The sequence below is a fragment of the Rhinatrema bivittatum genome, chromosome 1 (assembly GCF_901001135.1).
Source record: "Rhinatrema bivittatum chromosome 1, aRhiBiv1.1, whole genome shotgun sequence".
NCBI lineage: Eukaryota > Metazoa > Chordata > Amphibia > Gymnophiona > Rhinatrematidae > Rhinatrema > Rhinatrema bivittatum.
Window position 1 is genome coordinate 56859483 of NC_042615.1, and position 23394 is coordinate 56882876.

Consider the following 23394-nt stretch of genomic DNA (forward strand, 5'->3'; position numbering starts at 1 on the left):
TTACTTAAAGCTAAATGAAGGGATTCTTGGACACTATAGTTCCAGTACTAGTGAGATTGATGTGTCTGGCTTGCAAATTGTTCAGTCTGGCCCCCAGAAGAAGATTCTATAAAGAAGAAAGCAAATAGTCTCTTGTAGGCGGAGGCAGTTGTTGGGTTGTGTTTTTTTTTTTTTTTAGTGAATTTTATGAAATGTGCTACATTAATAGCAATGAAAAACAAGTTATCCGGCTGAGCAGAGTGCAAATACAGCACACACACAGGGCTAACGCAGGCCTCTTTCCACTCTCCTGACCTTGGTCGTCTAATCTGTTCTGGAGGGGGACGGCCCCAAAGCTGAAGAAGGTAATTCAGTCTGTCTCCAAAGCTTTGACAATTCTGCTGAGACTTCCAGTAATTGTGCCACTTGATGCCAAATTAAGATGGTGGTGGCTGTTAGTGGTGTGGATACTGGTCTGATAACCACCAGGTCTCCAGGCTTGTTTTGTTTTAAGATGGGAGTAACTTTGATCATCACCATTTGAGTTGGTTGGAACTGGTGATCTAGAGGTGAGAGGCTCTCTATTCCCTGGAGACCTCCGGGCCCCTAGGTGGCATTGTTATAGTTGACTGCTGGTGTGGCCCAGAGTACTGGTACTGTCCCTTAGCAGTATGTGTGTATATGCTGTACGTGTGTGTGTGTCTTATCTCCAGATTATTAAGAAATATGGTACTTCACAAGACACTGCACTCTTCTCTGGCTGCCCCTGAATGTGCACTGTACAGAAATGAAGTTAATAACTCTTCTAGCCTTTCTCCCCTTACATGGTAATCTGTACTCACTCCCCTAATGTGATCCAACAAAGGGTTGCGTTTTTATGTGCCGGTCAAAGGGCTGCATTGTTTAATTGCTTTAACTGTGTTTGCTAAATAAATTGGTTCTTCTCTTTAGCAAAGGGGAGCAGGGCTGTGTGTTTGTTGCAGCTCCTCCAGAGGGGCTGGGGAAGGCGCCCAATTCCTAGCCCAGGCAAATTGAGTTTGGAGCAAAAGCCAAGGCCCTTAAGCTACAGGCCGGACCTTTTCAGAACTGTTAGCAGCCCTGCTAACTTTATTTTATCTGTGAGCCCTTATCCACTCTGCTAGCCCTGCGTAATATAAAATCCTTCCCTTCTGCTGGAGCAGCTCTGCCAGTCTGAGCGTTCCTCTCCAGCCAATAGTAGTGCATTATCGCTGGGTGCTTAGAACTGGAGTTGTTGAACTTCTCCCTAATATTTCTGTATAAAATGTGTTTTCTACAGGTTGGGCCATGCTGTAGTAACAATCAAGGAGCAGTAATACCAGGCATGTAGTATTGGTCCAAAAAAAAAAAAAAAAGTGAATTTTCTTTTTCTCCAGCATCATCTTCTTAGCCCTCCTTTTGGGTTCCAGCTGCATCAGAACCGGCCCTTGCAAGGGCTGAGACAAAATGAGCCTTTGAGTGCTAGCAACTGCTTGGCTTTTTCCCTCCTTCCTCCCCCTAAGCCCCATCCAGCCCACCCATTGCAGCTTTAGACCTCTGAGAGAAACGTTACCACCGATCCCTCTGAAATCTGGTGAGAGTGCATCCTTGGAGCCCGTCGTTAGGTTTTGCAGTTGTGTGGAAGTGAGGAGGAGGCTGGTTAGTCTGACCTCTGGGGTGAGAAAATTTAATGGAATCGCTGCTGAAACAGAGGAGAGCGGTTTCTGAAATCTGCTGACTTGCAAGATCCGAGGCAGCAGGATTTTACCAGAGGCAGGGCCTTGTCAGATGGAAAGAGCTGGATCCACAGGAGCGTTCAATGTAGTGTGCTCTGTTTTCAGAAAGGCCTTGAGCACGGTTCTGCGCAGGCAACTTGTCAATAAACTGAGTGCCCTTGGTATGGGCCTCAGCGTGACTGAAGTGTTAGAAACTGGTTGAGTAGGAGGCAACAAAGGGTAGTGGTATAGAGAGTTCACTCCGAGGAGGGCGGTGTTACTACTCGTCTGCCGCAGGGATCAGTTCTTGGACTGCTTTTTTTCAACTTTTTTTTTTTTTTTTTTTTTTGGTCGGTGACATTGTGGAAGGACTTGGGAGAAAGTTTGTCTTTTTTTTTTTTGTAGATGATGGGGGTGGAGGATGGTGGGTGCACCATTTGCCCTAGAGCCAGCCCAGTGAGCGAGAGTCCTTTGAGCACTGCCACCAGGATTCATCCTGACTTGCCCTGCTTGAAGGCAAAACACTGCGGATATTTTGACAGCGGGGGGAGGGCAGTAGATGCAGCTGTGCACTTTTGTTGATGGGATGGGAACTGGGGATTCAGGGCAGGGGGAGAGGGATTCAGGGCAGGGGGATTCAGGGCAGGGGGAGAGGGAGAGGGATTCAGGGAGAGGGAGAGGGATTCAGGGGCAGAGTGATGAACTGGTGCTGGGTGAGGGGGTAGGGGAATAGGGATTTGGGGGCAGGTAGGGTAAAATACAATGATATTTCAATCGCAACATTCACTGTCAAAATGATTGTCATGTTTTCACTTGTTTTTTTGACAGTGAAGTTTTCTATTCAAATACTTGGGATCTATAATCATGCTACTTGCTCTGTTTTCCAGCTTGCGAAGCCAATACAAAGTGTGCTAGTGTTCTAGAGCAGGGTTGCAGTTTAATAAATCCAAGAATAAATACATCTTTCTGTGAGCGTCATCTCGTTCCTCGCCTCAGGCAGCAGGTTGTCTTGAGCCGCCCCTGGCGAGACGAGCTCGGGGATCTCTGAGGGACTGGTAGGGATTGTACAGATGGGCAGAGAAGACAGGGAGTTTAGTCGTCTTTTTTTCTTCCATCATGTTTCTGTTTCTGTATGCGCTGATTTAGACTTTTTCCTCACAGGGCATTAAACGCTGCCATTTTGGCATCCTCGGCTGCAGAGGAGCTGAGAATGCCAAGATGTCGAAGGAGCAGGCATCAAACCCAGGTCTGCTGTATGACAGTGCAAAGCACTGTGTGCTGAGCCATGTGGCCATCCACTTGACTTTCAACTGCAAAATATGAGCTTCTGAACTAGGTTATTTTTATAGCCTATGTGACCCCCACCCCGGGGAGCTTACTGCACTCCAGTGGGGCCATAAAAAGAATTCAGTGTCTTAGAGGCCTGATGTCACTCCCGCTGGTTCTCTTCTCACTCTCTCTCTTTCCCCAGGATGTGCATCCTTTTGATGGGGAGGGAAAGAGTCGACCTTCAGGGGCCCCAAGTGCTATGGGAGGCTTTCCTTCTCTTGTCCCTGGGAGGGAGGGAGTACGTGTCCTCGCTGCGGGTGCCAAAGAAATACCCGGAGTCACTGGTTTAGGGTCCCAAAATTCCCACTGGTGAAGGATGGCACAACAAACAGTCTTCAGCCCCACAGAATTTCTTTTCTATTAGTTTATTTATTTATTTAGTCGGTTTTGTATATCGACATTCAAATTAATTTCACGTCTGTTTACAATAACAAAATTCAGCATATCAATTAAACCTATCATATTACATGGACATCAGTGTTATACTTCAACATAATACACCTCCATTAATCAGTAATTCTAAAAATAAAATATCTCAGGCCTAACACTAGTCTTTCGCTCTGTCTGTGCATGGGTTTCTTATACCAGGGGCAGGGAAACATTCACCCTCCAGGGCATGGGAAAGTGAAGTTCCCAGGTGGGCAGGAAAATCCCTCCAGCACTGGGAAAAAGGTTTAAACATAGGCTCGGCAGAGAGAGAGTCCAATTCTCTCACTCCCCCCCCCCCAGGGCTGAAGACTCTCTTGTTTGGGGCGTCCTCAATGCTTTTACTTTGTTCTTAACTCTCAGCAGTTCTTCTTTCTCTTCCTTGATTGTTTTCCATTCTCGCTCAATCTTTGCCCCTTGTGGATCGCAGATGGGCGAGAGCCTCCTGGAAACAACTGCTCCAGCTGTTCCCCTGATGGGGTAGGAAGCGAGGCAGAAAAACTTCCTCCCAGGTCTTTCAGTCAAAAATCTTCTCTTTCCCCTCCCCCCCCCCAAAAAAAATGATCTCCTTGCTTCGAGTCACCACCTCTAAGGGGCAGGGCTCCCCGTGCCTCGCATTCAGGAGAGGCCCAGCTGTCTCACAAGGCTCCTACCACAAAGACGTTTCAAAGACCCAAAATCTTAACCCAGGACAACCCCCCCCCCCCCCCCACCCGCACCTATGGAGTGGGTTACAGATGTGGCGTCCCAGGCAGGATGGAGCCCAGGCTCACAGGCAAGGCCGCGAAGTCCAACTCGGAGAAAATCTCCAGCCTTCCTCCAACATGGCAAAGTATACTGCCCCCCCCCCCCCCCGACCCCCCGAGCTCTCTGTAGAAAGCTGCTTATAAATCTCTCTGAAGGGGGGAGGGCTGCATCAAATGGATTCTCCCCTAATTATTCACTCAAACCGCACCATCTCTATAAGGGAATTCCCAGGGCTTACTGGTAACACGACTGTAGAGTCTGCTTCACCTACATATCTGATACAATTCGAGCCAATCTGGGAGCGTCGGGCGTGCTTTCACTTGTGTCTTTAGTATACAGAATAAAGTAAATGTTCCAGGAATAATTACTATTGTATATGTTGGACTGTTCTTAAGAGGTTGCCTTCCATTCCATTTATTGTCCTCCAATTTTCTTTTCAAAATGTCGTCTGGCGTGACTGTACCGGTAGAGGAACAGCTGTATTAATTTGTTTTAGCAAGTCTTGTCGGAATTGAAAATGTTTCCATTTTCGCTGGATGCGTGCAGCAAGCTTTTGTGTGAGCCTCAGCTGAGCTGATGCGAGTTCATCGTGGGGAATTGAAAGCCGGCACGTTAGAGACTTCTGCACACCTCATCTGTGTTTGCTAAGATTTGGAACGGGCATCGTTTACTCAGAGAGGATTGTAATGTGCTGTAGGCCAGTGGTTTCCAACCCTGTCCTGGGACCTCCCCCCACCCAGCCAGTCGGGTTGTCAGGATATCCACAATGAATATGCATGAGAGAAAATTTGCATGCATGCATATTCATTGTGGATATCCTGAAAACCCGACTGGCTGAGGGGTCCCCAGGACAGGGTTAGGAACCACTGCTATAGAACAAGGAATAGCAACAGATTGGTTAGATGTGGCCATCTCGGAGATGGATAGATGGGTGACTTTGTCATCTAAATTAGTTTTAATGCTTTCATCCGCATGGCACCTTCAAAAAGGGGAAAGGAGGGGAAGATAATTAGTGTAACTCGGACTCATGCACACAGAAGTTAAATAATGTGCTCAAGGTTTTCTCCGTTAAGAGCTGTTCCTGGTTGGTTAATATTCAACCATCCTGGCAGGCACGCTTCAGACTACAGAAGATTGATTTTTACTGGTCTGTCATTTAAGCATGACTGATACAAAGCTTGTAAAGAGATTTGCATGAACATTGTTGTGATTGCAAGATTTGTAAAGATAAAATTTACAAGTCTATTTGCTTAAAATGGACTGCAGCATCAAGACTGGTAAAATAGTATTAAAAATCATATTTTTTTTGTGGCCTTGGTCCAAACCGAAGCAGTAAGATTGTTCCAGCTCATCAAGCTGGCTCTGAGCTATCACGGAGTGATTTTATTTATTTATTTATTACCATGTGTATGCCCTTACTGCTGCACCAAGGAAGTGAACAGATGTCAGCTATTTTGTGATATGGAATAATATGTTTAGTCTCTTAGGATTATTATTATTTTTTTTTTTTTTAATTTTTGTGTGGTGCAGGACATACAGTAACTAAACCGACATAAGATTTCTTTCTTTAAGATTTTCAGTTTCTCTTTTTTCTCCTCTAGTCCATATAAATATCCTTTTAAAGGCTGCATGGTATGTCTAGGATTAGTATTGTGTTAGGCACAGGTGGAACATAATATAAATAAAAAGAGATTAGTAATATGAGATGTTTATATGTAGACATTTTTAGACTTTTAATTTGTTTTCTAAAAATGATGCAGTTTCAGTGATAGACAATTTAGAGTAACTGCAGAATAATTTCAAATGCATTGTGTAATACACACCGTTTTGTTGCCTCTTGAAGCATTTTGACCCATGGCTTGGGTGCAGTGTTGTGAAGCGAGACCAAAAACTACAAGTTTTCAGCACTTGAGAAGGGAATCAATTTTCTGTGCAAAAAAATTAAAATTCTGCAAACTTTATATTGGCTAAAATAATGCAATATATATGACAGTCTTTAAGTAAGTAATTTAAAATATAATACAGAAAAAAGTTATTACTTAAAGATGCAGAGTTTTAAATATTTTGAGCAGAATTTCCCTAGAAGTTCATTGTAAGAGTGTCCCTTCCACTCTCTCTCCCTACTCCTCTGACAATCTCCTTTCACTTTGCCCTCTCAGGCCCCAACTCCTCCACCTGCTGTTATCTCTCCCCTCCCCTTCTAGGCTCAACCCCTTCCACTCTATCTCCACTCCCAGAGTTTCACCCCCTCTCTCAGTACTGCCCCTCACACAGGCTCCCTCTGTCTCTTGCTCTCACACACAAACAGGCTCCCTCTCTGTAGTGTACATACATATCCCCTCATACAGGCACCCTCTCTCTCTCTCTCTCACACGCACCCTCTCTCTTGCGCACACACACCCACACAGTTTCCCTTTCTCATGCATACATCCTCATACAGACTGTCTCTCTCTCACACCTCTGCACACTGGCTGCCTCTCTCACTCAGACCCCCCTACATATAGACTCCCTTTCTCTTTCTCAAACACACACACACACACATCCTTTCACACGGGCTCTCTTTCTCACAAACAAACATGCACCCTCACATTCACACAATTCCTCTTTCGCACACACCAGCTTCCTATCTCTCACTCATGTACACACTCCTTCACAATCTCCTCTCATAGGCTCCCTCTCTCTGGCACCCTCACACATGCTCTCTCTCTCACCTCCCCAGGCTCACAGTCTTTAACCACACACACACACACACACACACACTCTCTTTCACTGGGGCCTGCTCCATCTTCGCCATGAGCGAGATGGCCTCCATTCGTGGCATGCTGGGGCCTGCTCCTTCGTCGGGAGCTGGATAGTCTCTGCTCACTGCACACTGGGGCCTGCTTCATCTTTTCCAAATTCTGCACAGAAAATGGAATTTCTATGTAGGAGGGGAATTCTGCGTGAATTCTGCGCTCTGCGGTAGTGTAGAATTCCCCCAGGACTAGCATCTATTTTCTTTGGCCTGGCTGCAAGTACAGCTATGTCTCTACTTCTCTGCTGTAGAAACAAGGATTTGTTCTGGACTATAAAGCTGAATCTCGTACAAATACAGTAACCCCAGTATTGTATGCAATTTTGGTCACCCCCATCTCAAAAAGGAGATAGTGGAGTTAGAAAAGGTCCAGAGAAGGGCAACAAAATGATTAAGAGGTTGAAACAGCTCCCTTATGAAGAAAGGCTGAACAGGTTAGGTTTCTTCACCTTGGAGAAGACTGAGATCCTCAATCAAGAGTGGAGTAGAATGGGTAAACAGAGAACTGTTATTTACCCTTTGAAATAACACTTAAGACTAAGGGACACTCATTTTAAGCTAACAGTTACCAGATTTAAAGCAAATCGGAAAAAGTTATGCTTTCATTCAGTGAACAATCAAGCTGTGAAATGCATTGCCAGAGGATGTGGTCAAAGCAGCTAGCATGGTTGGGTTTAAAAAGGTTCATGGAAGAAAAGGCCATAAATAATTATTAACCAGGGGACTCATACATGTCATGAGGAATGAGCAGCAATAAACTGAATCTAGTTTTAGGGATTGGCTACTGTCTGAGACAGGATTGCTGGGCTTGATGGACCTTTGGTCTGACCCAGCATGGCACTTTATTTGTTCTCAAAAAAAAGATTTGTCAACAAACCAAACAAGGTCTTAGAATGGATCAGTCAGTAACTATAAACCTCAGTTTAGACTCCTACTAGAAAAGAGGAAGAGAATGAGCAAAGGGGGAGGCTGTCATAATACAAACTCGACACACTCCTTGAAAGAAGAGAAGTGATTTAATGATTTTGTGTCACCCTGTGCTTGCTTTTTATGATGTCTAACCAATAAAGACAGTTCTAAAGGATGCAGAAACAGACTTCTAATATAATACTAATACCGAATGGGTCCATGCTTCAAACATATAAGCCAATTTCAAGGGCAGTGCCTAATACCAATGCAGAAAGCAAAAAGCAAAACAAATTATTCTCTTCTCTGCCTTCCCCTCCCCCCCCCCCCCCCCCCCCACCAGATTAAGCACTTTTTAGTGTGAACTATAACAAAATATGACAGTGACCTTGGCTGATTAACAAAAAATGGCTCGCAAGAACTACATGTTCTGCAGAACTGTGTCAGTACGAAAACACAAATGTAATTTGACTAATACGAACTACGTAGTGTAATGCAATGTATGCATTATATACAGTTTTACAATCTAGAAAAAATATTGCTCACATAAGCCGTGCCGCCATACCATTGAGCCAGATAATGTCGGAGTTATTCATCTGATCTGTGCTGGGTTAGATCCACACGCCTGCCATCTTCAGCCATCTAGATAACTTTCCGAACAGCCAACAGAAGCTGTCACTTATACTCTTTAGCTTTCCAGTCCATCAGCAGCTCGAAGTTGTGATGGAACTTCCAGAAAGCAGATTGGACTAAATACAGTGAGACCCTGGATGATGATGATACAGAAAATATCTGTAGAGAGGAAGCAGATAATCACACTTGTGATGCTATTTTCAAAGCAGCTTGCACAGCAGTTCCTCGTCGCTACCAACTTATATGCATCCTGCGTCTCGATGGTGGCAGTTACTCAAATTGCTTCATTGTGTCTCTAGATCAGATCTTGAATGAGAATCTTCAGGTGCTTTTGGACTATTGTAGCACATGGTGACGCTATATCCTGGTAAATCTGTGTCAAATGTAGTCCAGATTTATCACTCTGGGGCCAAATAAGAACTGAATATCTATATGTATGGTCAGACCCCATGCCTGCATAAGTGGAATTGAAGGTGCTAACGCCGTGCAGGAAGGAAAGGCTTGCCCTGGGCGATTAGCCTCTGCGGGGTGGTGAACACGAGCCTTAAGTGGTTGCTGCACATCGTAGCCCCCGGTTACAAAGTTCCCTTCAGGTCAGCATTCAGTAGACAGGCGATTCCCCTTCCTGTACACACAGTGCCGTACTCGGGAGCAGGTGCAGCTGGTCAGGCTGCAGGGGAGTACCATTCACTTCATAAGCACTCTTTAGACCGGCCAGAGCACTACACGTGCCTAGCTCTCCCAGACATGGCACCGGTGACAGCTGGCTGAGGCAGGAGCAGGCACAGTTCCAGTGGGGGTGGACCATCAGGGGACAGGTGGCAGTGCTGCATACACAGGTGATGATGATGAATAAGAGCGCTACCTTGGCCTGTATCTTAGTGATGATAAGGGGGATGACAGAGAACTGGTGGCTAGGCTGGAAACACATGGACTTTGCTGTTTTTTTTTTGTTTTTTTTTAAATAGATGGTGGCAGTAATACAAGAAGGGCAATGAAAGATGGGGAAAGCTATAAGGGGATTTTATTCTCTGAACACTGATGCGTTTGACAGTAAGGGATGTCTTATTACTGAAGAAACCGATGGAGAGGTGTAGGAAAATAGTGGGGCAATTTCCCAGGTGCATGAAGAATGGGCTGCAGCTCTGTGAGAAGTAGGAAGCAGTGGGGTTCCTCTGCCCTGGCATACTCAGGGCATCACAGACCTGTGGCTTGCTCTCATGTTATTGAACGCCACTTGTTTCTCTGACATTGTATGATGGCCGCTGGGCTGAATAACTAGTTAGCAATGAGATGTGATTCGGCCGAACCTTTTGGTTCGGCCTTCGTTATCGGCCCACCATGGGAGATTTCGGTTTCCTGCGGTTTGGGATGATTTTGTTTTTTTTGGCTGCCCCAAAACAAAAACCCCAACCCTTAAAATTTAATTAATTACAACCCCCCCCCCCCCCCAAAAAAAATTTGCTGAAATTCCGTGGTTGTCCAGTGGGGGTCCCAGGAGCGATCTCCTGCTCTCGGGGCCGTCAGCTGCCAGTACACAAAATGGTGCCTGTGGCCCTTTGCCCTTATCATGTGACAGGGGCTATCGGTGTCATTGGCCGGCCTCTGTCACATAGTAGGAGCAATGGACGGCCGGCACCAAAATGGTTTTCTTATGTCGGCAGCCCCCCCAAAATGCAACGAAATAAGAAATATTGTCTTTATTTCCTTTTTCGTTGCAAACGAAAGCACATCCCTAGTTATCAAGGAGGAGTTTAAGAAATAATCAGACAAATCACTCCACCAATTATGAATAGCCATTTATCACCACTCATAGATTTGAGAAAGAGCTGTCAATCTGTCGGTCCTTTCCAGGTTCAGGTCTGGTGAGGTTTCCCCATTTTGAATCAAATTAAGCTGCAGGCTCCACTCTTGGAATGATCTTCTTTTAATTTTCAGCTTTGCAACCTTGTAACTCAGCTGTGCAGTCAGGGGAATAACTATTCTCTATCACCACTACCATTTATGGTCAGAACTATGACTGCATCTAATAGATTTTGAAGCTCTGACTTTCGTTCTTGATTAATGAAAACATTCTTGGCAAATACTTTCGCTTTTGGTTTTGTCTTTTGCTGTTCCAAGAATTTCATCTCTTGTGGCACAATATGAATGCCCTTGGCTATTCCTCTTAATCATGGCCCCAATTTCAAAATCAACAAAATAGCCTGCATACTCTGGTTCTCAGTAAATTTTTGGGACCCCCAGGACCCTCTGTCAAGATCATCAAAAGGCACTGAGAGGAAGGGGATGGAACAGACAGTAGCTTGCCTTGCAGCGGACTGCCGGTTCAAACACACAATCCACCTACAAGCTTTTTAACTGCAGCAACTTTAATATACTCTTAAAGCTGCAATTATCACAGCTGCTGGTGCCAGACTTGCCCTCCAATGGATCCTTATTAAAGGATTTGAAGTGTACTCATTCCAGTTACTTGAGAGCCCTGTATTGTTTTTCATCAATACCGCGCAGAGCTGGGAGTGGATAATTTGGGTGCCTGCTGCCTGCCTCTATTGTGGTAGCCATTTCTCAGACTCCCTCTCAAGAAATGAACCCTGATTCACCGTTACCCATAGTCACCATGGTAGGAACACAAAGCACCATCAAAAATTGATAGCGCAGACATCCAAATGTATCATCCACAATCACAGGCACATGTGATTGGCCCACGATTTATCTGGTGTCTTCAAAGTGCCTGAATGTATGCAACCCAAGGTCAGTGCTCGTCAGCATGTATTAGCTCTAGAATTACCACAGTTGTCCAAGTAACAGAGCAATCAAAGGAATTATAGCTAATATAATGAGCTATTTGCTACACCAACCATGTGTACATAACATATGCATGGCTTAATCTTTGGGACAAGCATATGCTACTGGCAAGATCAACCAGGTACCTGTGATACCTACTAGGACACTTACCCCACTACAGGGGTCAAGGAGCTCCCATCCAGCCATCATTTACCAGAATGATACACACCAACAGGGACCCATGCTCCACTCTGCAATGGTCTTTGGACACAGCTGAGAACAAAATAGGTGCCGTACCCTATGACACCCCTAAACCTAGAGGAACGCACAAGCTGGGTGACTGATGATTCATCCTCTCCTCAGCCTGGCTGCCACGAGATGGATCTATTTCCATGTCTGGGCTCAGATTGCTGAATAAGCAGCCAAAATAACTTGTTCTTACCATTGATGGACCCAGGAAGGACTCTGTCACCCCCCCCCCCCCCCCGTGAAGGCCTCTGGAGAGGACCTTAAAGGGAAGAGAAGAACTCGTTTGCCTGAACATAGGATGAGCTAGCCAGTGAGGGCACTCCTTATTCAGGCATGAGGTATCAAATCAATTGGTGGGGGAAAGGGGAAGATTCTCCTGAGGAGCCATCAGCTCTCTACCTGCCTGCTGGGGAGGTGAGGAAAAACAGGATGACCTCTGCTTCTGCACTGAAGAAGGAAGGGGAAGACACTTCCCATGGCCAGCAGGGATGTCCCACTAGGGGAGCCCGGTCTCTATAGGAAAGTGCCAGGGACTTCCATGGACCCAGATTGTACTGGGAAAATTTGCTTTTGCATGCCCATGGAGGGCTCAATGGGCTGGACTGCACTTTCAGATAAGTACTGGTGGTGATGCCACTTTCTCAGTCCTGTCCTGAAATGCTAGCAGCTGATGTTCTCCACAAATCTACCTGTCAGGCTGTAGTGAGAACTCAAGACTGCAACATCCAAGAGACCATTCTTGAATTCTACACCGTGCCTCTGGAACTCTTCATTAGATACAGGAAGCAAATCTGACCTCATTCAGACTTCCAACTAATTCTTCAGCCATCTGGTTATTTTTGTTCTTTATTGTGTTGAAAAGGGTACATAAGTTTTTTGAACAAATATACGTGTGGCCCCTATGCCATAAGAGTTAATAGACATTAACAGTGCTACAGGTTTTATGGTAAAATATAGGTTTCCCCTTATGGGAGCCCTGAGTGGTTTTAGGCAGTGTGTAACATCTGCTGGCAGTGCGCAGGATGTTGAAACAGCGAAAGGTGAGCCTGAAGCTCTGGGTCATATATGTGCCAGAAGGTGTTGTACCTCTTATCCATCAAAAAGGGTAGGTTATCTCCTAGGGGGCTCACTCACTGAGCGAAGTCATAAAAACCCTGACTCTGTAGAGAAAGGGCTGCTCCACGTTGCAAGGGAAAGACACTGGTTTGGAGCAGTGATCCCCTCCCAGGATTACAGAAGGAAGCGGCAGCGGTGGGGCAGGGATTTTCCTCTAACAGCCCCAGAGGCCTGAAGAGAAGGAGCCAGGAGGAGAGGGTTTGCATTACAGTCTGGAAGTTAAAAGATGAGCCGTAGTTAAGCACAGGTTTCATCTGGACCAGGAAGCCAACCTGTGCCAGAGGGGGACTTGTTTTGGGGCTCGGAGGATCCAGATGCTGCACCAGAAGGGATTTTCCCTTGAGCTGAGCAGGACCTCCTGGTGAGTAACTATTTTGCTAACTGAGGAGATTAGAGAGGACCAGGCTAGGTTGTGCAGAAAACTGAAGAGAGAAGAGAAACAAAGTAACCAGTGATACTGTGTTACTGTAAGGAGAAACTGTCACTTAAGGAGAGGAGTTATAAGAAGTTTAAAGATTTTCTGGAACTGTAATTCTGTGTAATTTCTGCATCTACCTGAATTGTCACTGTTTGATTCAGAAGATTTTTTGGTAAACTATTTCATTTTTTGGAGCACAACTCTAATCTGGCGAGTGGTTTGTTTATGTGGAGGATTGCTGCTTCTTTTGCCCTTCATGTTGCGGACAGAACGATGGACCCTTGGGCCGGCCTGGTGGAGTGCGCAGATGGGAAGAGCGAATTCCTTGGAGAATGGCACAGGCCGGGAGGCAGAACCAAGACAGAGATGAAAGTGGAATCTTCACCCTGGAAGCCCGAGATCCCCCCCCCCCCCCGAGAGGAGCTCGTGAGGACCCAGACCGCTGGGACTTAGGAGAAGGAACGAGACAAGACGAGAAAACAAGCCAAGGGTCGAGGCAGGGGGCAGACACGGAGAATCGGTGACAGAGCCAAAGTCAGAAACCAAAGAACTAACCAAGAAGAATCCTGAAGCGGAGCGGATCTGGAACAGCAGGATCAGGAGCGGCAAGACCAGGATTAGGATCAGGATCAACAGTAACAGCACAAAACACTGAAACATTGAGTAACTTTGTTGCTAGGCAACCTCCACAGGGCAGACGCCGGCCTTAAGTAGTTGCCAGTGTCTGATGTCACCAAAGGGGGCGGGCTGGAGCTCCCCGCAGTTGGACCGTTAAAAGGTCCTGTCTCACGCACGCGTGTGCCCCGGGAAGGGGTGGAGTTTAACTCGAAGCTCGGCGGCGTCTTCCTCGTGGGGATGCCGCCGCGAAGAGACCCGGTAGGCCCGGAAGCGCCACGCCCTGCCGCGGCCCGCAGCGGGAGGCAGCAGGTAAGGACCCGGTCGCTAGTCTAGCGACCGGGATCGCAACACTTCACACATCATTTGCCTTGAGAAGACATTACTGCAACAACACAATCTGTAAAGCACAAACTAGCAAGCTGGTATCCCAGAAACCCACATCAGATACTGGGTGCAAGTCTGTCCAGAGGAAGGAGATAATGCCATGGCCGTGCTCAGGCTGCAGGGCGAGCTTCTGAACACCACAGCCTCCCCATACCCATGATTGACATGGTAGGAGCCCCGCCCCTTGCTGTAAGTCCTCCAGGAGAGGCCTCCAAGGGGGGGGAAGGAAGGAACCACTTTGCCTGAACACATGACTGTTCAGTCCCAAAAATGCCAAATTGGTTTGGGAAAAAGGGGGTGATGCTCATAAGGCCCGGTGACCCTCTGCCTAAATAGTAAAGACGTAAAGAAAAGAAAATTAAGAGGAGAATGTGCTCTGCTTCTGCCCTGAAAAGTTCCGGGTAAGGGGAAGGGTGTCCCTCTCCTTTCCCCCTACCATAGCCATCAACATCAAGGGTATCCTAACGGGGGGGGGGGGGGGGGGGGAATCTGGGAGAATGTGCTTGCTTCTGCTACCAAAGAGAGGAAGAGCTCCCCTCCCATGGCTGGCAGGAGTATCCCAACAGGGGACCCGTTTCTGGAGAGAAGTGCCAGGGACTTCTGTAGACCAATACCATATCGGGGAAAACTTGAGGTACTTGGGTGCACTTTCAGATTGGTCCTGATGCGCTGTTCTAAAAATCTAGCTGCTGCTATCTTCTGCAAACCCACCTGCTAGGTTTATAGTGGAAAGTCAGGACAGCAACCTCCAAGGGACCAAGCCAGAATTTTATACTGTGGTCCTAGAACTCTTCATCGGGTACTAGAAGCAAATCTGACCTCATTCAGACTTCCCACCAATCCTCTGGCCATCTGGTTATTTTTTTTCCTAATGACGATTTAAAAATGTTCTGCAAAAGGTGCAGAAGAATCGGGCTTGCTGTTTACCAAATCTAGATCCTTAGGGGCATGTAGTGCCCCATGGAACTTCTCCTGAGTGGACTGGGAAAATCCACTTTTTCTGCCTGGACAGGACTAAGGGGGTAGGCGTGCACTTGCAGCCAGTTTTCCCCCTTAGCATCTCTGAAGATATAGAATGAACATCTTTGATTTCTAGTGCACCTGCGAGCTCGGTAGGTGGCATTTGGTATATTAGAGTCAGGGCTCACAGCCCACCAAGTCAGGTGGTGTAGCAAAGGACTGTACTGTGGAAGCAAGGGAGGTTCTTTAAAACCCTCAATTCTGTCTGTTCCGCCTTGCTTGTTTCTTTTTATACGGTGGTACCTTCACGTATGTCGTTACATTACTGGGTGGGAGTAGACGGCCAGTTGATCAAGCTGGAACTTTGGGGTTTTTTTTAATCTTACGTGTAAAGAGCTTATGATTAAAAATGACAGCGAGTCCCTAATCTATGGAATTCAGAAGGAAGTAAATTGGATGGGCAGACTAGACAGGCTTTATGGAAATCGATATTCAGACATCAGGTAGCCGCAAAAGTAGAAATATCCAGTTATATTTAGCAGCCACTGGCTAGCTGGATAAGTTGGGGGTGGGCACTGGACAGATTGAGGTGGCGCTGCTTAGCTAGATAAGTTATCCGGCTAAGTCCTTAGATGGATTACTTAACCTGCTAAGTTAGACCTGTTCAATAGATATTGACCCCATGGTCTTTCTCTTTCATCATATGTTGTTTCTTTGGTATAAATGCTCAAAAAGCAAATGCTAAGAAAAAAATGTGCAATTTTTTTTTTAAATAATTCATTCAAGTTTTAGATCTAATATATATATTTTTTTATCAGGTTTACAGACTTCTACACATGGCATAAAGAGAAGAGACCTACTGGTGCCTCCCAGTATGACCTATGAATTCAGATGACGTTATACACTCACTTTAAAGAAAACCAAACATGACTTAGTGGGACAGACCCCCGCGAGAATTATGAGTTCGGCTGGCAGGATCCCGCAAGCTGTGAGGCTGCAGGGCATCGACCCGGAAACATGTACAATCGTGTTTAAAAACCACTGGGCTCAGGTAATGGATCGAACAGGCATGTAAATACTCGCATTCATTTATTTTATTGGCTTGTGTGGCTAGGATATCAATTATCGGAGCTGGTTTTGATTTCAGCAGATGGCTTTGTCCTTGACAAAACATTTTAAGTGAGCTCTTTCATTTTGACTAAAAGGACAGCCCTAGCGTCTGGCCTAGCTGTTGGTGCTGTGAGAAAGTGGATTGCCTACTTGAGGGGGCTGATGAATTACAGTGCGCTCAACTGAAAGAACTGTTTAACCTGCAGTTGGACATGGGTTGTGTAGGCACATCCGTAGCCCCTTATGCTAAAAGGGGATTAGCGCCTCCATAGCGCATGAACAATGTACCACAAAACTAATAGTGCTCATCACATGCAAATGCATGTTGACGAAGCTATTAGTCACCCCAAATGTAAAAAAAAAAAAATATGCGTCCAATACGCACATTTTTGCGCTCAGAAATTGTCTGCGCAGAGCAGGAGTTAATTTCTGAGCGCCCCCAAAAAGTTGTACAGAAAAGCAGAAAATACTGCTTTTCTATACATCCTCTGACTAAATATTGTAGCAATTTTAAGTCAGAGGAACAAAAGATTAAGTGCTGGCAGTCAGGTTCGGGAAATGGACGCTCAGTTAATCAGGGTTTGTTTTCCCGAACCCATGGCTGTGGCCAATTAGGAAAACGGATGCCGATAAATTCAGTGTCTATTTTCTTAACTGGCGGACAGCCGATTTCTCCTGTGTGCCCCACCGTCAAGGAGGCGCTAGGGGCACACAATCGACCCTAGCTTGACAGCACAGCCCCTAATTTTAATATTGCATGGCGCCCCCAGGAGAGGAGCCCCGGGGGGGGGGGGGGGGGGTGTGTGTTAGGAAAGCGGGCGCTGAACACTCAGCACCCACTTTCAGTGCATTTTTTTCTTTTTTTTTTGTATCAGCCCCAAAGTATGCATGAAAATGCTATTCCCCTCCTCCCCCCCCCCCCCCACATCAAGCGCAGTGATGCTTCATCCACCGCCTTGAGTGGGTGTGAGTGAATGTCCTGGACTACTGCTGCTGCAGCGTTCAGGATGGATCTGCCTTGCAGCTGAGGGGTACGGTTTCCAAGACATTTGGCTGGCAGGCTAGTCTTATTTTTTTACTTTGAAATAAACATTGAACAGGAAAGCGCTGGATGCTGGGGTCTAGCAGGCATGAGGGTTTTTTCTTTGAAGCTTGAAGTGTGGAGCTGCACAGGCTGACACTCAGTCTGCGCCTTCCACTGTAGCCATCTCAAAGGTTTCATGCTGTCTTGCGCTATAATTATAATTTTGATTAAAAGTAATCTTCCCCCTCATTACCTATCCTCATTATGGACTACTTCTGTGCACATGCAATGTCAAACTTCCATAGCTCAGAGTTTCCTTGGCGGGAATTGTACCAGATAGGTGTAGCTGATCATATGCAAGAAATCCCTAGCTCATATCTAATTTTAAAAAAAAAATCAAAAACAAATTTCCATTAAACCAGGGGTCCCCAAACTCTGTCCGCTAGGGCCATGACCCCAACATACATACATTTTGGTGTTTTTTTGGATTTCCACAATAAATATATATGAGATCTATTTGCATGCACTGCCTCCATTGTATGCAAATATATCTTATGCATATTCATTGTGGAAATCCCTAAAAACCCAATAGGGTTGTGGTGGTGGAGGACTGTGTTTGCGGACCCTTGCATTAGGCCATAATTCATAATCATGTGCCGTACTTAAAAAAAAATAAATACAAAGAAAACAGCTTTTCCAGCACCTTTAGGCGCTGATATTGCAGTGGTAAGTGATCTTGCCAATTAATGGCAATTCTATTAAAAATAACCAGGTGAGTCTTCCTGACTCAAAACAGCTGTCCCTTAAGAAATTTGCTGTGAGTTGGTTTGAAATGTTTCTCATGATGATGGGGTCTGGAAAGCTCGCGTGCTAGAACATCTTTTTTTTTTTTTTTGTTAAATTCTTGAACCCCCAGTCCATGCACATTGTCTGATGTATTCGGATCTTACGCATTTCATGCTTATTCAATAGGGATATCCTGAAAACCCGACCAGTTTATTGCCCTCGAACTGGAGGGTCCCTGACTCTTTTTTAAAAGGTGTCCTATCCTACCAAAACTCCAGTCTTTTCTCCAGGGCTACTGTGGCTACTAGAACTTTTTTTTTGTATTTAAATGTTTTATTGATATTACTGGATTACAAAAATCTTTAAGCCTCATGCAAAGGTAATCAACATATATCTTTCAATCAAAATTCAACCGTCTTCAATAGCCAGTAGATTTCAGATTTGAAACCAATCCTCATCTTTTCCCTACAGAAAGTATTAATTAAGCTGAACCAAGTTCAACTTCAGTTTTGCAAAAAACTAACTCTAATTATTGATAGTTTGAAACTCAATAGAAGCTTTTTCAGATCTCAAGCTACTGACAGACAGTTTACAGTTCAATAAAGGTTTCCGTTCAGCATAAACTGCTGCCTACAATTATGAAGCAGAACAAGTCAGCTTGTCCATCAGATAGCCGTTCCAAATTCTTTTAAACCATCTATGTAGAGTTGGTGGATAGGTCTAATTCCAATATGCTACAATTTCATATCCAGTTGCCACCAGTAACTGAGTAATTTGTCTTTAGAATGAGGAATATCCCCTCCCAATAAACCAAATTCAAAAAATCTGAGGAATTTTTCAGATAAGCTCTAGAACATTATTTCACAGCTCCACCATATATGAAACATTGTGCCTTATCCACTACTGTTGTAATTAGTGAGGTTTGGGTAGACCCTTGGACACTGTGGCAGCTGACCACGCCCACGGGGGGGGAAGTCCCGTGAAGGGCCACAGGTCAGGCTCAGCTTAGGACACACAAACACAGAGATTGATCTTTCATTAGACAATGTGGTGGAGCCACCAGAGGTGGCAGTAGTGAGCAGCAGAAGTAGCGCAGCTGGGCTAGTGTCCCTCAGGCGCTGGAACAGCGACTCCTCCGGTAGCAGAGCTGTAGTGGAAAGAACTGAGAATGAGTACAGTGGAATATGCACAAAGCCCCAGTAAGGAGAACCCCAGGATAGGGAGAGCAGGCCCTCGAGGAGCGAGTACTTGATCCCTGAGAGCTGAGAGGCTTGAAGGTAATGTACTCACACAGCGGTTCCACGTAGGAGATGGCACTAGGGCTGGAACAGAGGCAGGCCCTCGAGGAGCGAGTACCTGGTTCCAGGGAACAGCTCTGAGGTGAAGATGGTAGTACTCACTGGTGTTGAAGATAGCGAATCCTTCCAGGCAGAAGAGAAGGTAGGAGCAGGCAGCGAGTCAGGGAACATGGGTTCTCGAGGAGCGAGTACCAATTTCCTGATAGTGACCTGAAAAGCAAGTGAGGCCCCCGAGGAGCGGGTACCCCGTTAGCGTTAAGAGTCCAATGGAAATTGGAGAGGCAAAGTAGCTGGGTACGGAGAGCGAAACCCATCTTTAATATTCCCCCTTGCTAACTCAAAGGCTAGCAAACATCTTGGGCTTTAAATATCCGGGCAGCGTGACGTCATCACGGGGGGATGCCCCTGAGGTTAGCACCAAGTAGGAAATAAGAGTGGGCCACGCGGCGCGCGCGCCCTAAGGTACCAGCAGAGCATGGCGGGGAGGCAGCGCCCAATCCGGTCTGGGGACGCTGGAGAGGACAGCAGGCAGACGTCCATCCAAAGTGAGAGGAGGTGTAAGGAAAGAAAGGTAGGTGGAGTGAAGCCGTCGGGAAGAGACTGTTGCAACAACTACAACCCTGCCAACATTCATCTGTTAGTCTGATAAATTTTACTCAACCTGTGTAAGGTTAAATACCATTGAAAATATATTGAATAACCATTGGCCACTTAAAATGTAGAAACTGAAAGCTTGTGCATCTTCAATCCAATAATTTCCCTCTACTCTTCAGTAAGTGAACCCCCCCAATTCCCTCTTCCAAAACCTAATATGATGTTTATTTTTTGGGACCTACCTGCAAATCTCACAGTTGTTTAGTTCCTTTGTAGAGAGACTTATTGTAGATAGTCTCTAATTGTGTATTGTCTTGTGAAAGTCTATTTCAACTTGCTTTTGTCTAAGATAATTGGAAACTTGTGAATATTGAAAATAGCCAGATTTGAGGTAGACCATATTTATCTCTTAGAAGCTAATTATATTATTCAACAGAAACCGACCCCGCCAAGAAATAAACTATTTCCTATCTATTAACAAGACTCCAACCCTGGTGGGAATGCTTTATTATATTACATTGGAGAGCCGAAAGATATATTTCTTGCAAGTATAAAACCATTTTTTAATCTAGCCTAAATTTACAACATAATTTTGATAAATATATTGCGAGTAGACAGAATTGTCCTATCCTTCTTAGGTACCCATAATCGGATATCTCAATAGCATATTGCCCCAAAAATGCTCTATTTTAATCCAGGGCTGCTCCTTATAAAATATTTTGTATTCTAACACTGCTTGTAATTGCATGGCATACCAGTATCTTTGAAAATTAGGGTATCCCAGATTGCCCTGAGCTTTTCATTCATATATTTGTTTATTGTAATTATTTATTCACTACATCCAAACAATTGATCAATGCGGATTACAATGAAACATACCTAAAATTGTCTGACATGTAAAACAAACAGAAGAACAATGAGAACACAACAAAAATAGACAAATGGCATAAAAAAAAGGACCTTTAATTTATTCCTAAAGAACTTGCATTCTTCTTCTTAAGTGAAGATTTACTGCATTCCAAAGTGTTGGAGCAATTCATGAAAAAGTTCTTCATCTGATTTCTTGGGGACAGCACATTTTCAATCTTGGGGCACCAAGAATCTGCTTATCAGAGTGGAGAACTAGCTTTTGCAACTTCAGGGGGCTTGTGCCTCGATACTAGAACTAGGAAACAGAGAGTAGGATTAAATGGTCAATTTTCTCAGTGGAAAAGGGTAAACAGTGGAGTGCCTCAGGGATCTGTACTTGGACCGGCGCTTTTCAATATATATATAAATGATCTGGAAAGGAATACTACGAGTGAGGTTATCAAATTTGCAGATGATACAAAATTATTCAGAGTAGTTAAATCACAAACGGATTGTGATACATTACAGGAGGACCTTGCAAGACTGGAAGATTGGGCATCCAGATGGCAGTTGAAATTTATTGTGGACAAGTGCAAGGTATTGCATAAAGGGAAAAATAATCCTTGCTGTAGATACACAATGTTAGGTTCCATATTAGGAGCTACTACCCAAGAAAAAATCTTGGCATCATAGTAGATAATACATTAAAATCGTCGGCTCAGTGTGCTGCAGCAGTCAAAAAAGCAAACAGAATGTTAGGAATTATTAGGAAGGGAATGGTTAATACAATGGAAAATGTCATAATGCCTCTATATCGCTCCATGGTGAGACCGCACCTTGAATACTGTGTACAATTCTGGTTGCCGCAACTCAAAAAAGATATAGTTGAGATGGAGAAGGTACAGAGAAGGGCAACCAAAATGATAATGGGGATGGAACAGCTCCCCTATGAGGAAAGGCTGAAGAGGTTAGGGCTGTTCAGCTTGGAGAAGAGACGGCTGAGGGGGGATATGATAGAGGTCTTTAAGATCATGAGAGGTCTTGAACGAGTAGATGTGAATCGGTTATTTACACTTTCGAATAATAGAAGGACTAGGAGGCAGTCCATGAACTTAGCAAGTAGCACATTTAAGACTAATCGGAGAAAATTCTTCTTCACTCAACGCACAATAAAGCTCTGGAACTTGTTGCCAGAGGATATGGTTAGTGCAGTTAGTGTAGCTGGGTTCAAAAAAGGTTTGGATAAGTTCTTGGATGAGAAGTCCATTAACGGCTATTTATCAAGTTTACTTAGGGATTAGCCACTGCTATTAATTGCATCAGTAGCATGGGATCTTCTTAGTATTTGGGCAATTGCCAGGTTCTTGTGGCCTGGTTTTGGCCTCTGTTGGAAACAGGATGCTGGGCTTGATGGACCCTTGGTCTGACCCAGCATGGCAATTTCTTATGTTCTTATTTATAGAATATAAACCGCTCCCTCACCGAACAACAGTGCACATTCACTTTATTGGTCTGTAATTACTTATGTAAAATTAATACAACCACAATTTTTAAAGATGCCAAGGATAACTGTGTGATTTCAATGTTTACAATGTTTAGATATAGATGGTCAATTATATATCTATATATTTTACCCCAGAAATTGAATTCTTCGCTATGTGCCCATGTACCTACTTAATCTCATTTTCTGGCAACTGCAATCCAGATGTGATAGTGAATATAATAATAAAGGAAGCCATGTCTTCTAAATGTGTCCATACAGATAATATATTGTTAAACTTGATAATAAAGGCCTATTTAATTCTTATCATCTATTAACAATTGTCACAGTTTTCACAATGTTTAGCTCCTCTTTTTGGATAGGAGCGGCGGCTTTCAGCAGGTTTGACAGCCGACGCTCAATTTTGCCGGCATCGGTTCTCGAGCCCACTGACGGCCACGGGTTTGGAAACCGGACGCCGGCAAAATTTGAGTGTCCGGTTTTCAAGCCGCGGGCCTATTTCAAAAAAAATTTTATTTTTTTTTTTTACTTTTTTAAACTTTTGGGACCTCCAGCTTAATATCGCCATGATATTAAGTCTGAGGGTGCACAGAAAAGCAGTTTTTACTGCTTTTCTGTGCTCTTTCCTGGTGCCCGGAGAAATTAGCGCCTACCTTTTGGGTAGGCGCTAATTTCTGTAAGTAAAATGATTGGCTTGGCTGCACATTTTTCTTACTGAATCGCGCGGGATTACTTAATAGGGCCATCAACATGCATATGCATGTTGCGGGCGCTATTAGGTTGGTGGGGTTGGACGCGCATTTTGGACACGCTATTACCCCTTACTGAATAATGGGTAAAGCTAGCGCGTCAAAAACGCACTTCCAAATGCCAGCTAACAGTGCGCACTGTACTGTATCGGCCTGGCCTGAATGTTAGTAATCTATAAACTATCATTAAAATCAGTTAGGATTCCTGAAGATTGGAGGGTGGCCAATGTAACTATTTTTAAAACTGTTCCAGGGGTGATCCAGGAAACTACAGACCAATGAGCGTGATGCCAATGCCGGGAAAAGTGGTTGAAATTATTCTAAAGAACAAAATTTACTGAACATACAGATAGACATATTTTAGTGAGACAAAGTTAACTTGGATTTAGCCAAGGGAAGTCTTGACACACCAATTTGCTACCTTTTTT

General features: G+C 44.8%; 1 protein-coding gene across 9 annotated transcripts in view; it reads left to right on the plus strand.

The window, feature by feature from the left end:
• The window catches only part of FAM160A1 (family with sequence similarity 160 member A1), a 285642-nt gene that overhangs the window by 130977 nt on the left and 131271 nt on the right, over positions 1-23394 (plus strand). For all 9 annotated transcript variants that reach the window (XM_029606299.1, XM_029606802.1, XM_029606565.1 and 6 more), the window contains one exon: positions 15874-16106. In XM_029606299.1, coding sequence (XP_029462159.1) covers positions 16014-16106 — 93 coding nt within the window. In that variant the 5' untranslated portion in view covers positions 15874-16013. The remainder of the gene's footprint in view (positions 1-15873; positions 16107-23394) is intronic.